At 36.4% G+C, this 16,067-nt stretch overlaps 2 protein-coding genes across 4 annotated transcripts in view; one reads left to right on the top strand and one right to left on the bottom strand.

Annotated features, from left to right (window-relative positions):
- The window catches only part of LOC133532861 (lysosomal alpha-mannosidase-like), a 75,622-nt gene extending 68,606 nt beyond the window's left edge, over positions 1-7,016 (bottom strand). For 2 of the 3 annotated variants that reach the window (XM_061871711.1, XM_061871714.1), the window contains exon 1: positions 6,171-7,016. In XM_061871711.1, coding sequence (XP_061727695.1) covers positions 6,171-6,251 — 81 coding nt within the window. In that variant the 5' untranslated portion in view covers positions 6,252-7,016. The remainder of the gene's footprint in view (positions 1-6,170) is intronic. The other variant, XM_061871712.1, reaches the window with a different exon arrangement.
- A 3,822-nt stretch (positions 7,017-10,838) lies between these two features.
- LOC133532863 (nitrilase and fragile histidine triad fusion protein NitFhit) overlaps positions 10,839-16,067 on the top strand; it is a 28,718-nt gene continuing 23,489 nt past the window's right edge. The window contains exons 1-4 of the mRNA XM_061871719.1: positions 10,839-11,041; positions 12,254-12,421; positions 13,180-13,338; positions 14,851-15,046. Of these exons, the coding sequence (XP_061727703.1) occupies positions 11,036-11,041; positions 12,254-12,421; positions 13,180-13,338; positions 14,851-15,046 (529 nt within the window). The 5' untranslated portion in view covers positions 10,839-11,035. The remainder of the gene's footprint in view (positions 11,042-12,253; positions 12,422-13,179; positions 13,339-14,850; positions 15,047-16,067) is intronic.

Here is a 16,067-nt window from a genome sequence, read left to right as displayed (position 1 = left end):
AGCCTTACACAATTTTCATAATAAATCCATAGCTATAGAGATAAAAGAAAAAACGAAAAATTTGCATACTTTATCCTGTACCGTCTGATCCTCGTGGTCCCTAAAGCTCAAATTTTAAGACACGCAAACAGGGATCCCAGATATTGTAGATGTCAAATCTGATTACTATCACTATTGTTTGAACCCCATTTAAGATGTAAAATCTGTTTTTGCAATCACATTATTTGGCCATAAAAAGTTTTCCTCCGTTAATTTTAGTAACTTTGTATTGCATAGAACTCGTGTACTAATTATAGATCTACTGATGTCTCTTTTATTGAAATCCGCTTAATAGTAAAAGAAAAAAATATGATTTAATATTCGGAGTCCTCTCAAGACGGTTGGTTCAATTTTTCGGTAAAAAACAAGTGTAAACTGGTTGTGAAGAGTAAAAGGAATCTAACGATACGTCATTAAAAAAAATCCGTACAGTATTCTAAGCTACAGGGTGTACTGAATCATCAGTACTTAAACCCATAACCCTACTTTCTGGTTAAGTCGCAGTCGAGTAAAATGTTAATATTGGAATAGATCACGTACAAATGTATAGTTAAAAATGGAATTCATATTCCTCCGAGTTTCCTTTTAAGAGAATGTCCCCTGGAAGTGTATAAGCGCTAAACTTAGATTCCGCAAGTATTTTATATAACAAGATGTATTTTTCCGCAAAGATATCGAGGACGTTTTGGTGTAGAATTTGATAAGCTTTAATGTTGACTTACACTTTATTTTTTTAAAGAATGTAGATTTAGAGTAAAACGCGAATTTCTCCTGGATGGTACACATTTTCCAAGATGCCTGCGATTCCTCGAGGTCCCCAAATGTTAAGTAAGTAAGTAAATATTCTTTATTGTGCACCATACATTTAAAAATAGACAGGAAATGAAAAAACACGTAAAAGTTAGGTAACAACAGGCGGTCTTATCGCTAAGAAGCGATCTCTTCCAGACAACCTTTGGGTAGCAGGAAACAATGAACTTACAACATTGAACGGGTAGTGCCGATATACATATAATTCAACAAAATGAAGACGCAAACAATATAATACATACCTACATACTAATAAAATAAATACATATATACATACATACATTATATATTATACAATCATAAATAAAGGCAAGTTAAGGCAGCGAAAGGTAGTGAGTCTTCAAAAGATTTTTGAAAACGGGAAGGGATTTAGCACGTCTAATGTCTAATGGCAAAGCATTCCACAACCGAACAGCACGAAAAGAAAAAGAGTTGCTATAAAATTTTGATGATGAAGGTGGTGGAGCAAGGAGATGCATCTCCGCACAGCGGACCGAGGAAAGATAGTTGAAACGCTTTTTAAGATATAGAGGGGTGGAGGGGTTGAAAAGAATGTTATAAAGAAGTACAAGAATATGAGAGTTACGGCGATGACGAATAGGGAGCCACTTGAGCTGGGTACGAAATTCAGAGACGTGGTCATATTTGCGTAATCCAAATATGAATCTTATACAGACGTTTTGAAGGCGCTCAAGTTTATTTAGCTGGTCCTCTGTAAGATCAAGATAGCAAATATCGGCATAATCCAATATAGGGAGAAGAAGAGATTGAGCAAGCGCAATTCTGGTAGCGAGCGGCAAGAAGCTACGAAGCCTGCGAAGTGACCCCAGAGAAGCAAACATCTTCCTACTGATCTCACTTATCTGTGGTACCCAAGACAGTGTGCGATCAAATATAACTCCAAGATTTTTTACCTGGCTCGATAATGGTAAATGGTTTGGGCATGAAGAAGGGGCCTTTAATTTATATACATAATAAATTTCATGACTGTTACAGAGATTTCGAGGTTGGTCCTAATCCGATTATGCTACATTGTGCGTCCGCAGCAAATTTTTTTTTTTTTTATGGAGGATAGGCAGGCGTTTGACCACGATCACACCTGATGGTAAGTGATGATGCGGTCTACGGTGGAGCACGCTTGCCTATGAGATACCTATTTACTCTAGCCTTGAAGAGATTCAGATTGTACTCATACGGAAACACAGACTCGGGCAGGGCATTCCACTCCTTGGCAGTTCGCATAAGGAATGTGGAAGCGAAACGCTTCGTGCGTATTTGTGGAATACCTACCATGAAGCGATGCCGAAGTGCCGATTGTCTGGTAGTCCGATGGTGAAATGGGGACTGAGGAATAAGGTTGTGCAATTCCTCAAATTCGGTTCTCCATACAAATGTAGTCACGCTCTCATTTTAAATCGGCTAGCTAGATTGCTCTGAAACTTTGTACTTACAATAGGATATGGTATGTCTATGCCTATAATTAATTTAAAACATAAATGTGAAATGGGAGCCAATTAAGTTCAATATTAAGAATATGTGTCGTTGTTGACTCGCCGACAACGGAATTGAGATCTATATGGGTGCCATGTTCTGTGCTGTGTAGAAAATCCTGAAATTATAAAGGATTTGTCTTGGCTAGTTTTTACGTATAGGTTACGTATCACCGAAACGTCACAAACACCACGAAGGTTCGGCTTATACGGGCCCTCGTTTTTCCTATATTCTTATATGCTGCGGAGACCTGGATTATCCGAAAAACAGAGGAGAAGAAGATAGACACCCTAGAAATATGGTGCTGGAGGAAAATGCTGGGGATATCCTGGACCGAGTTTCGGGCTAATGTCTCCATCCTTAAAAAACTCCGTATCAAGCAGCGCCTTTCGACTCTCGTAAAGACCCGCATACTCAGTTTTTTCGGTCACGTCTCGAGAAGGAACAACGACTCCATAGAGCGTCTAGTGGTACAGGGTAGAGCAAACGGAAAAAGATCGCGCAAAAGGCCACCTATGCGATGGACTGACCAAATCAAATCTGCCATGAAGGGACCCCTGGACGCATTTGCCAGAATGGCCCCTAACCGCGAAAAATGGCGAGAAATCGTACGGCAAGCAACATCTGCGCCTGATGTCAGCAGTTGACCACGACGCTCTGCAAAGAGTACAACGACAAAGAAGTAGAAGACGTATCATATTTGTCTAAAATTTGGTTTGTTGGTACACACAAGGGATAGTGTCTAACTAGGTACGGGGTGCCACACTCGTCAGCGCGACTGCGATATTTACCTAAAAATCTCAAGGGCTCAGCTCCTGTTTCGTTTTAAGCCTGAATTTAACAGATTCTGACTCACAGGGGGCTTTGAGCATGCTGCTGCGTTCATTTTCAAATTTTGTAAAAAAAACTAGCCTAACAACACAATAAATGCTTGTTTTTCCGCATTCGTCACTATATCAGATCTCCCTGTCTCACTACTATCTGACCTTCTAACCCAGAAGGGAAAATATACCTTATTGGGCCTATTCCATCTTCCTCATGATATTTTACTTTACTGAAAAGCAATCGGTACATGTTACAAGATGCACATTGTTAAGAGCCGGGGTTAGAACCCACGACCATTGGTTTTAAAACGAAGCTTTGTATATAATTTGTATTTTTATAATAAATCTGTTTTCTTTTTGACATTTTTTGGTATTGTATTGCTTTATGTTAATTGACAGATATTTTTTTAATCCTGGACTATTGTCACTTGCGTCACATGTACGTTTTTATGATAGATCTACATCGACGCAACTGCATGTCATTGTCATGGTTCTTGCGGTTTATTTTTATAACGCCAAGATCGGAATATTCGGAATCAAAGAGCATATAATCAATACATTTTAAGAGACGGGACTTCCATACCAGCGAGTGGAATCAGTTTGTTTCGCTAATCATTACCAAAATATACGACAAAGAACTGTCAAAGACCCATAGTACCAACATAAGCGATTTAAATAGTGTAGTACGCTACACGCTTGCGATTCTTATCGATATCGATAAAATGGGGAGGGTTGAAACATAGGCTCCTGTCTACAAATTTTGTACTCGAAATCAGGTTAGCATCGAGTCCACATTTAAGTTGTATGTTATATAGTGGATAGTTCTTAATTGGACTACTATCTGGTCGGGCTTAATGTGGACCCGAATTATTTTAATACAGTTTTTAAGTCGTGTTTTTTTTATTAAAAGTTTTATTTTCAAAACGATGTGCACATACATGTTTGAATAAATGTAACTTTTCTATGGGAAGATGTATCAGGTCTTCGTTCCCAACAAATTTGACCCACTGCCTGCATCTGAAAACATACAGCCTTGGAGAAACATGACTTTATCTACAGTTTATATTCCAAGTGTTTGCTAATGAGATGATCAACTGATTATTTCGCGCTAATATGCATCTATAAATCAATGTTTTTCGGCATCCAGTTATCAACAACCCTTTATCAATGCTTTAACTTTTTATGTATTTATATGTCTGTTAATCATGAGAACGGGTCTGGCCTTGTTGGCAGCGACCCTGCCTATGAAGCCGATGGTCCCTGGTTCAAATCCTGGAACGGGCGTTTATTAGTGTGAGACATGGGTGTTTTCTATGTATTTATAAATTAGGTCTATGTAAATATATATATCGTTGTCTAAGTACCCACAACACATGCCATGCATACTTTAGTACTAAGTCAGTTTGTGTAATAATGTCCTATAATATTTCTTTATTTATCATAAAAACAGAGATTAATTTTCTTAAATTTTAGGTTAATATATTAAATAATGACTAGATAAAAAAAACATGTTAACTAATGACCATTAATGCATAAGTAATAGATAATTTATGCATTATTAATCTTCGACGAATTAATTATGGTCATATTGCATGCAAGTTCTCAGGAAATTTCACATATTTAATTTAATTATTTACACTGATATACAAATAAAACTACAGTTATCGATAGTTATAGTACATCCCTAGTTCACAACGAAAAATATAATATATCTAATTTTCGATGTGTTTATAGCCTGCTGACCAAAAATAAGGCCAAAAGTATCTAAAGCAATACTTACCAGTCTTCATCCAAGGGAAATTTCGCCATAAAATCCCTTTTTTCGTGATTTTCTCGAGTGGCTCGCTTGCCACATATTTCACACTTAGTAAACCGTTTTGTCGCTGGCATTGTAACAAACTCGCTCTTTACTCTGATCACGGTTGACTATTTTCGATTTTTTCACTAAATAATAAAGAAATTACACGAAATACCCGAACAAAACATTGAAGCCTTCAAAACAAACAAAACAATTAGACTGACAGTTGACTTGATGTAAACTTGACAGAATAAATAGCACTGACGTTTTCTTTTTCTCCGTTGGCAATGATTTGCGAAACAAATTCCATACAAAACTTTTTTCTTCCTAGTTGCGTCAGCCTGATCGGAATTTGGCAGCTAACTCCATCTTGCGTCCAGTAGAAGAATCAAAATCGTACAGAAAAAACTACTCTCTGCCTTAGGATCCCCTTTCAAATGTCATAAATCCAAACATGGCAGCCATACCCATCGACAAAAAAGTCTACCGTTGATCTAATTTCATTTGACAGTTAACTAATACGTATTCGAGACGCTTATATTTGACAACTAGAATCCTGACTAGAGCTGGGACTGTGTACCAAAAGTACGTCTCTGTTACACGTACCAAAAGTACGTCTAAAATACCAGTTTTACGAGTATGACCCCCAATAGGCAGTTTACGTATTTGCCGTGCTTAGGCGTCTTACAAATAAGGATTATTTATGCAAATATCGACTTATTATTTCGGTAAGGGTCGGAAATATGGTGACGTTTTGAGTGAAGGCTATGAATCTATTGTCATATTTTTGTTATATATTATTACATTATTTTTAGATACAACAGACACCCAGACGACCATCTGTTAACAAAATTTTATTTTGCCTAAAGTAACGGTAAGAATGGAGGTACGAGGTGATAAAAGTTTCATATTTGTTTTATTTCAGAAATCAAAGTCCGTACTTTTAAATACTCGACAAGCTAAAAGTAGTCTATTACAAATAACCTGTTCCAAAAACTATTCCGGTACAAAGCCCCGCCTCTAGTGTGGATATTGTTCACTGACAGGTGGTGATGATAGCAATTCGACAAGTCACAATATTTCCCACATCAAATGGAAATCAACACGAAACGTCACTTTTAGCATGTCGAATAAGGGCCCAGATCATATGCTAAACTATAAGGGTTCCTAGTTGACTGCGAAACCCCAAAAATAAATACATAACTTACCTTGTAACCACATTCAATCTTCTTCGCAAACACATGTTTATTTAAGAAAATTAAAGTCAATATTAATACAAGTTTGTTCATTGTTAACACAAAACTATTTAAATGTAATTCAGACTTCTTTATAATTTATACTGTATAGTGATTTTTGTTCATGAAATATAGAAAACACATTATACTATTTAATATAGTTACTATTTCACAGGTTATTTTTGTCCACTCCTAAAATAATAAAGCGTTATTTCATTCAATTCTCAGTGCTACTTATGTAAAACTCAGTGAAACACCTTTCAAAAGGCTTTCAGTAACAATATTAAGGACTTTTGTATGCAGTCGGTAACCGGCAGGTTACCCGATCGCTGTTTGTTATAAGGCACAGTGCATAACCAGTTCCGATTTTTGCAAGGAATTTTCTTAAGAATATTTAAGTATCGGCTGTTTGTGGAGACTTAAATATTATTACTTGTAGATGTAGATGTAGTGTAGGGACGCCCGGCGGGAAGCAGGCGGGCTGTCGATCGTGTGTTGCGTTCATTCAGCCCAATTCCCTGAAGTTGGAGCTGCAGGTTACTGTCCCGGCGGCATTCCCATACCAATCTCCTCAAATCTTCTTGTTTTCCTGCAGAACAGAAGGACATCTTTAAGTTCGACGTCCTTTAGTTCGTTTTCTATTAGTGAGTCTCTACCGAATGTATTATATCGCAGTGCCGCGTACATGATACATTCTGCTAGTAGATGGAAGCTAGTTTCCTCCTTACCACAGTGTGGACAGGAGGCGTCTCTATTTATTTTCAAATATTATTACTTATATATATTGTTCTTCTTCTTTGCAATGTCCCGTTATTTGTATTTGTACACATTTTACAAATCTACTAACATATACCTATGGGTATTTGTGATATAAAAAATTGGGTAGGTATAAGAATGCCATCAAAAATGAAAATGAAAATGATTTATTTAGGTATCAAAATTGCAGCTTATTACACAGTAGAAAAGTATTACATTTTTAGAAGCATTCTATTGTTGGAAAGCCTAGGAATAGTGTCCTGAGCCCTAAACTAGGTAAACCTGTCTTATAGGGATCAGGGAACCACCCTTGGTACACAAATCTAAAAATTGGGTAATCATTTTGCTTAATTAAGTATATACGTATACAATATCAGCTATTGTTTGTGACAACATTTTCAACTACCCGTATTATATATGTTTATATATATTTACTATTGGACTATTACTATTGTTTATTATACTGTTAGGATAATTACCTGGAAGTGTGTTGTGTGTTTGTGTGTGTGTGTGTGTGTGTGTGTGTGTGTGTGTGTGTGTGTGTGTGTGTGTGTGTGTGTGTGTGTGTGTGTGTGTGCTTGTGTGATGAACTTTTCATTATATATTATTAATTTATCATACATATAGCTACTGCTGGTTGTTGGTCAACAATAGCCCTTACGTATATAAGACTATGAGTGGTTGCAATATTTTGATTAGATCGCTTTTTATTGATAAGACCAACTGTTACAAGATTATTTTACCTTGAGTACGAAAAAGAAGAATAACTTATTTAAATGCTTACCTTACAGAATCAATCTAGCCAATCACCTTACAATTTCAAGGAGTTTTTCAGTTTTAGCGTAGTTTAGGGTCAGAGTCCAATTACGGATATTTTTTATCAAGCAGTGTTTATTGTCATTTTGAATGTATAAACATTCGTTGACTTTGTTATAAAGGAAGGGTGCAAGGAAGTCAAGTTGACGACGATAAAAAACTGTATTGTGCGCAACTGAGTCGAACACTTTATGTTTTCTACGTCCACCTAGGCGACGTGCGCTTTGATTAGAGACGTATTTGTGTTGTCTTAGACAAACACGCTCAATATAAAGTTGACGGACTGATAGGACCCGAGCTATGGAGTAAAGTGTTCTAGTGCAAAATCTAATCGGTTTAAAGAACATGACCTTTAGAATCGCTCTTTGTACACGTTCTAATGGAAGCAAGTGTGTTTTAGCAGCACCGCCCCAGACCGGTATGCAATAAGTTAGCAATGATTGTGTTAATGCTATGTAGACCGATTTAAGAAAGTGTACATACAACAAGCATGCACAGCGAGATAAAATGACAACGAGCAAAAACTATCCTAAAATTATACACAAACAAAAACAACTACTATATAAAATTACAGAAATAATTAAAACATTAATTGGGATTCCTCGAGAAAATCAGTGATTGTTAGGCCTCATCATCATCATCACATCAGCCTTTTATCGCCCATTGCTGAGCATAGGCTTCTCTTCGAGTGCGCCACTTATCACAATTCACAACCCACCTACTCCTACCCAGAGCCGCCATTAGGCGTGGGCGACGTGGGCCACCGCCTACGCCATCGCGGTCTGAGAGCCCTCGCGCCTCAAATAATAACTATATCTCGGAGACAACGTAAAAATGTTCGTTATCTCTTGCGCCACCAGAGGGCCTCGCTAAATGTATCTTGCCCACATAAAATCTAAGTATTAAGTATTTATGCTTATTAGGTTGCTTTGCAAAAGTGAAAAATTGTTTGTTTGTAAATTAAATATGCTGTAGTTGCCTTCTACCGAAATTAGTTTGCCCATCCATGAGTATACCTTAATATTACATGAAAACTGTACAAACATTTTAGTTAAGTTTAAGTTTCTCACCATACCTATTATACAGAGAGTGCGCATTACACATTATGGTGCTAAATATATGCACGCCCAATTTTTTGTACCATCTCAAGGTTTTATGCTCGGGGTTATAGTAAGCCATCATTTGGTCGTGCTTGTCGACCCCGCCCATGTGTTTATTGTACTGAAGTACGACCCGGGGATTTGTTTTGGTCACATTATTTGAACCCGAAATAAAAGAAATAAAGTTTAAATTAAAAAAAAATTTTGGTCTTGCCTCGCCATTGAGCCTACCTATGCCAATGGCCTAAGCGTTCTTACTTCTTAGGCCTATGAAACCTTAAAGTCAACTTATAAAAATACAAGCGCAAGCATAACACACCCTAAACACACCAGTTGCAATGAATTCTGCGTAACACCACAGTGCGACGCGGAAATCAAAACATTCAACAACACATTGTAGTGGCGTGGCCTTTAGTTCACAATGCCGCTTAATTTACTATAATCCTGACCGTTGTATGAGTACCATTCAATTAAATACCATTCGATTAGTTCATAATCAACGCCAAAAAAAATATGTAAGTGTCGTGGAGCACACGGTAACGCCAATTTGCAGTAAAACAAGAACTTTTGCAGATTACGTATAATTTTTAAAACATTTTTTCAAAAAAATCAAAGTTTGTTTTCACCCTGTATAAAAAATTAAAATTTACAAAATTTATAAAATCACTTTAAAATAGTAGAACTAAAAGTCTGCCTTCCGCATAAGGGGAGAGGAGGGGTAAAACTGCAAGGAAAAAAAAAAATACGGCTGAAAATTTAGAGAAAAAAAATGAATTAATGTGATGAATAATTATGGACTATGAGGGTTGATACGATTGCGCATGATACCTAAATTTTTAACCGGTTAAATATTTATATAAACGTATTATTGATTAAAAACACAAAAAAATACAAAAACTATATTGACCATTTTTTTTAATACCACGTCGGTGCAAACAAGCATACGGCCCGCCTGATGGTCAGCAGTCTCCGTAGCCTATGGAGGCCTGCAATACCAAAAATATTACATGCGCGTTGCCGACCCTTTAAAAACCTGTACATTCTTTTTTTAAGAACCTAATACTGTAGCCCCTTGGGAAAACCTCGGCAGGAAAATTATTCCACAGCCGAAACTTACGCGGGAGGAAATTCCTCTTAAACTCTCCTGATGTACGGATTATCGAATCTTTTTTTTTTACAAAGTCTGCTTACAAAACTTCACAAATCAGTTCAGAAATTCGACTCACAGGCAGGGAGAACAACCAAACATAAGAAAACATTGTTGTACAAGCAGAAACTGATACGCTTAGCTCGTGCTTCACACTCGCTTTGGCAATCAAAAATATGAAATTCAAGTGAAAAAAAATACAAAGAGTAATATCTGCATACTCGTCCGGGTATCGAACCCGGATCGTCGCTGTTACCACCTGTTTCTAAACGGCTGTTTGCGGACTACGCCACTACAGGATATGCATAAGTTGGTGAAATTAGGCTACTTATTCACGAAAATAATTTAAACAAAAAACGTGACGGAAAAATCTTACACATTTTTTTGTCAGCCCCCATCCACCAACCGTCCGATAAAGAACTTCGTTCCAATATTCTTAAGTACCCGAAATTTGCCTGGTACCAAGTTGGTACGGTATATAGACTGGAGAGAGTAAAGTACAGTTCATAAACTTCATAAAGCGCGGCACGATCTGTCACACACATGTCACGGTTTGTCACAGTCATTTAAAATTTATTTGTTTAAAAGTCATTAAGCATTGCATAATATTATTATTATTGACAAATGTGAATGGCTTGGAAATATGCTTAAAGAAACACCTGAAAAATGTGGAAATACCCATTAAAACCGACATAGTGTTGCGTGACTAAAATATAAAAACAATATCTGAAAAAAAAAATGTAATAGGCGCAAGACACAAAAATAAGATTTTCAATTTTCATATAAACTGAACTGAATTTATTTTATAAAGTTGTTAGTTGTTAAACTCAGAGCTGCATATACTATCATTTGAATTGGTTTCTGAACGTACGTCTGTGCTGTGTCGGTATAAATGTCAATGTCAAAAGTAAGATGAAAATAAACAAAGGTTCTAGGATTTTCTAAGGTTTAACTAAGTTTTCTAATAATTTAAAGCCTCATGAACTTTATATATTTAGTCTCCTATTTATCTTTATAGGATGAAGGTAAGTATACAGTTTATATGAGATTATTCACCGGTATTTTAGGTTATGGCGAAAAATGATAACCTTTGCATTATTGTTACGTTGTTTGATAACGATTGCAAATAATATACGAGGCAATATTGTAGGACAGTCATTTGGTAATTCTGTGTAGTAATTACCTTGAAAGCAACTTTCAAGTGTAAATCAAATTAAATTCTTGTCTTTTTACTTTACCATTTAGCATATATTAATAATATGTGCTCCTCATTTGACTTTTCACTATACTTTTGCGTAATAAATTAATAATACCAAGTACTTAGACTGCTGCAAAATTTAGTGAACAATCTTTTTGTGAGAATAATTAGATTTGAATACCTAGTGAGTGCAACAATTTTTTTAATATGAACTTTTCTTCCTGATAAAATTAATTGACGAGGTAATATGATTAATTCAATATCAGTAGTAAATTGTTATGCAGCTAAACAACTCAGTTTATTTTTTATTTTTTAACACAAAATCAAGTTTTTGATAGTTCTTCGTCTTTGTCTTGATCCATCTGGATAGGAACAGCTAAAGCACTAAGACATAGTTCTGCATATAAAATAAGTAAGTGGCTGAATTAGCGGCACTCCATAAGCGTGATAAGTACTCGGCGCTGCTGTCGAGGTATGTTTGTCCTGTTGGCGGTGGAGACGTCCGGGTGTTGGTGTGCCAAGGCCAAATTTTTTTTGGGTGAATTGGGGCAACGGTTGAGGGAGGGAGGTCATGACCCTCATTCCGGGTCATTCCTGATGCAGAGGCTGTCTATCACGATTCAGTGTGGCAATCCATTGAGCGTGATGGGCACCTTTGCTTCTTGAAGTGCTCTGAACAGGTTGTTTGACTAGGTTTTTGTATTTGTGTCTTTCTTTGTTTAGTTTTAATTTAATTTAGTTATGTTTTTTTGTTATATTATTAAATTATTTTAATTAAATAAGTAAACTAGTTTCTGTTGGATAAAATTGTGGCTACTTATAACTATTTTGTTTTTACATCCTTCTGTATTAACCTCCAAAGGCCCAATGTGCATTACAATGTACATTGTGTTTCAATCTAATTAGAACCTTACATAAACCAAATAAATTCGCATTTCTTTTGGCCCATTGCTTTCGCAAATAAAACTGATTCCAATTTAATGTACAACAAAGTTCAAATTAAAAATATTATGTTACATGGTTAAAGTAACATTTTCAGACATTCCTACTGCTGAAACAGTGTAAACATCAGCTTATAAGATACTTCAGTGAAGCAATGTCCAAGCAGCGCATAGCCGTATGTCAGATGACATCCGTGGCTGACAAAGCTGCCAACCTAGAAACCGTCAGCCAGCTGGTCAGCAATGCCGCTAAGGAAGATGTCAAGGTAAGCTGTATTCTTTTATTAAATTTCTAAATTTTCTTTCATTTTTTATAACTAGCTTTTGCTTGCGATATCGTCTGTTTGGAATGATTTATTGATATAAACTATCCTATGGCCTTCCCAGGGCTCAAAATATCTCCATATCAATTTTCATCTAAATTGCTTCAACAGTTTAAGCATGAAGACGTAACGGACAGACAGAGTTACTTGCCTAGAGCCAGACTCGAATGTATAGCCTTCTAGAATCAGTGTAACCAACTAAGCCACCAATGTCTGCTCGACTTTATTGAAGTTTTCCATCTTTTTCTTCTTTCTTATGCTTAAGTACCACTGCCACTCTGTTTTTTTTATCACAGATACTGAAATGGCTGTATAGTTGCCCCACTTTGTCTAACTTAACATTTCAATAGTAAATTGACACAAACATAGGATGATTAATTTATAATAGATTTAGGCAAGGAAAATTATTTTTCAGATTAGATATAAATAAAATGTGCATGCAGATTTTAACGCCAATATTCATTATTATAAGAATTATGAGCTTTTAAAAATATGTATTGAATTTTTTTTGCTGTAATATATCTAATAACAAAAAAAAACCAAAGGAAATGGCATAGCTATAATTAATAAACATCTAGTTTTATAAAAATATTTTTCATCATGTCTAATATGTCTATGTATATCCAGAAAATAAATTGAAGATTATGTTTGTTTATAGAACCCATTGTCCCCATTCCTCTTAAATTTGAATCAAATTTCAGATGATATTTTTTCCCGAAGCGTGTGATTACATTTGTGACAACAAACAAGACACATTGAAGTCTGCAGAGCCAATTGTAGGTGGGAACACTGTCGACAGCTACAGACAATTAGCTGTTAAACACAATGTGTGGTTGTCTATGGGAGGACTGCATGAACAGGTACACATTCTGCAACTTATCCCTAGAATAGGGAATATTACGCGAAACTCCACGTAGGGGGCGCCACTACCACAATCCATCACAATCAGAGGGTCTACCGCGTCATCGCTTGAATATGCAAGTGTGATAGAGAGGTTAGATAACAAAATTTCGATTTTCGCGTTTCCCGGTAGGCCCTTTGTAAACAAATCGCCTTGATGCATCAATGTCATATTTTATTATCTGTGAAGACTTTTATCTGGGAAGGGAAAGGTAACCAAATGGAAAAGGCCCCAGGGCTCTAGAAAGGACATCCACTAGCCAGGTGGCAGGACGAAATTGTTGCTACTGCAGGCAAAGAATGGCAAAGCGTAGTAATAGATAAAGTCAGATGGAAACAGCTGGAGGAGGCTTTTATCCAGAAGGGGTCTACAGTAGAAAAATAAATAGTTATTTGTTTTAAAAGGTTAAGGGTTAAACAAACTTATGCCTCCGAGTGAAACACAAAATTTTTCACGCGAGGAAAACACTAACTTTGAAATACCAAAAAAATCAAATCCAAATGAACGTAATAAAAAAAAGTATCATTCTTTATCATCATTTAAAAGTCAATTCTACCAGCTAACATAAGGAAACAACTCAAAATTTGCATCCGATTACTTTGCCCCACATGTGGATAAAATGCAATATTCTCATTAATTTTTGAACAATCAAGAGGGCCTTTAACAGTTGGTGTGGTGAAATAGTTAATTGTGTCCCAAGGGAGGAAAAGTACGAAATTGCGTGCCGCGTGTAAAATTGTCACCTGAGCCGAAGGCGAGGGTGGCAAACACGCGGGATGGAATATCCTTACGTTTCTTCCTGTGGTGCGCGAAAAGCGGCAACTTCGTTTAGCGCAGCGGGAGCAAAGTTGAAAATAACTATTTCTGGCCTCCGGGACGCTTGTAGAAGTTGACGCTTTCCGCCCGGAGGGCAGAAAATAACTATTGGTTTACAAGGGGGCAAAGTTGTTACTTAACTGCTCGTGCTAATTTGTTTCCAAGCACGAGGGTTAAACAAACTTTGCCTCCGAGTGAAACACATCAACGCGAGGAAACTACTAACTATGATATACCAAAATAATCAAATTAAATCAAATCCAAATGAATGTCATAATAAATATCATTGAAAATCATCATTTAAAAGTCAATTCTACTAGCTATAACATAAAGAAACAACTCAAAATTTGCATCTGATTACTTTGCCCCACATGTGGATAAAATGCAACTTTCTCATTAGTTTTTGAACAATCAAGAGGGCCTTTACCAGTTCGTGTGGTGAAAATTAAATTTAAATATATGCATCTAAACTATGAAATGATCTGCAGAATAACCAAGCTCTAATAAATAAATAATCCAATGATATATCGTATATAATTTCCTTAAAAAATGATTGGTAAAAGCCGGGGTTTGAACCCGCGACCTCCGGATTGAATCCGCACGCTCTTACCGCTAGGCTACCAACGCTTTTTTAATTTATTTCTCTATATTTCAGAATAATGAAGACCCCGCTAAAATATTCAACACGCACATTATAATTAACAATACTGCTGACATAGTACAACAATACAGAAAACTGCATCTCTTCGATGTAGAGATACCGGAGAGAAATGTGCGGCTAAAGGAGAGTGATTTTTGCAGTCCCGGACGGCATATTGTGGCGCCTGTGGACTCTCCTGTCGGCAGAATAGGTATGGATTATCTTTCTTAGCCAGTTACCAGTGGCAGGGCGTCCATAGAACTCGTTTCCCAACGGCTTACATCAAGTAAGGCATATTACAATGCGCTTATGAACGTCAAATAAAGCTACGCCGGCTCTAACCCTACACCTCTGACCCGAGATTTAAATCGTTCCTAATTTTCAATGGGTTGAGCATTTTTCTTACCGTTCATGAAGAAAAAGAAAACTAAATTAGCAGGTTGCCTGAGAATACCTTTGACGCGCTCTACTGATAGCTCCTTAGCCTTTTTGGGGTGACATAACATAACATACCTAATACTGCAGATTCGGCGTATTCGGCCACTTGGGCGAACATTCGGTATTCGGTCGAATACCGAATATCTGCAACATCTAACTAAAAAGAAAAATTACACAATTAAAAAAACGACAAACCACTTTTAACTTACCTAACTTTATGCTTTGGCGAACAGTTTTCATAATTACCTAATGTGATTCAAAGGGTTCGCATCATACGCCGAATATTCGGTATTCAGTCAAATCTATCTAATCCTAATACCAGTGTAAGAAAGATATTTTTTTTAATATTTTTCGTGGAGTTGCAATTTGAGTCGTTTAATCTTTTAATCAGCTTATTTTAAATATAAATAAATAATAGGGTTGTTTCCAATTTTTTTAAACGCTTGTATTACGTTCTATATTAACTAAAAGTTGCCCTAAAATTCAACTTTTATACTACAAACGTCTTTAAATATGTTAAATTAACAAAATGTATTGTGACAGATGCTTTCGCGCCCAAAACGCTCTTTGAAAATTGTGTGACGTCACAGTTTACAGTTTGAGACATAACTACATACACACGTAGAAGATACGAACTGTCAACTGACATTTGTCATTTGTTGTTTATCACCTAACTGTCAACAGTGTCAATCCGAGAGTTGTGACGTCATCAGAATCTTCAATGATGTTTCGAGTTTGGTCACGTGACGTGTGCCAAAATAGTACTCTACAGATCGCGTTTCTTATCAGATTCT

The sequence above is a fragment of the Cydia pomonella genome, chromosome 28 (genome assembly GCF_033807575.1).
Source record: "Cydia pomonella isolate Wapato2018A chromosome 28, ilCydPomo1, whole genome shotgun sequence".
NCBI classification, from domain to species: Eukaryota; Metazoa; Arthropoda; class Insecta; order Lepidoptera; family Tortricidae; genus Cydia; species Cydia pomonella.
Note: the sequence above shows the minus strand (reverse complement) of the source record. Positions and strands in the feature narration are given on the sequence as shown.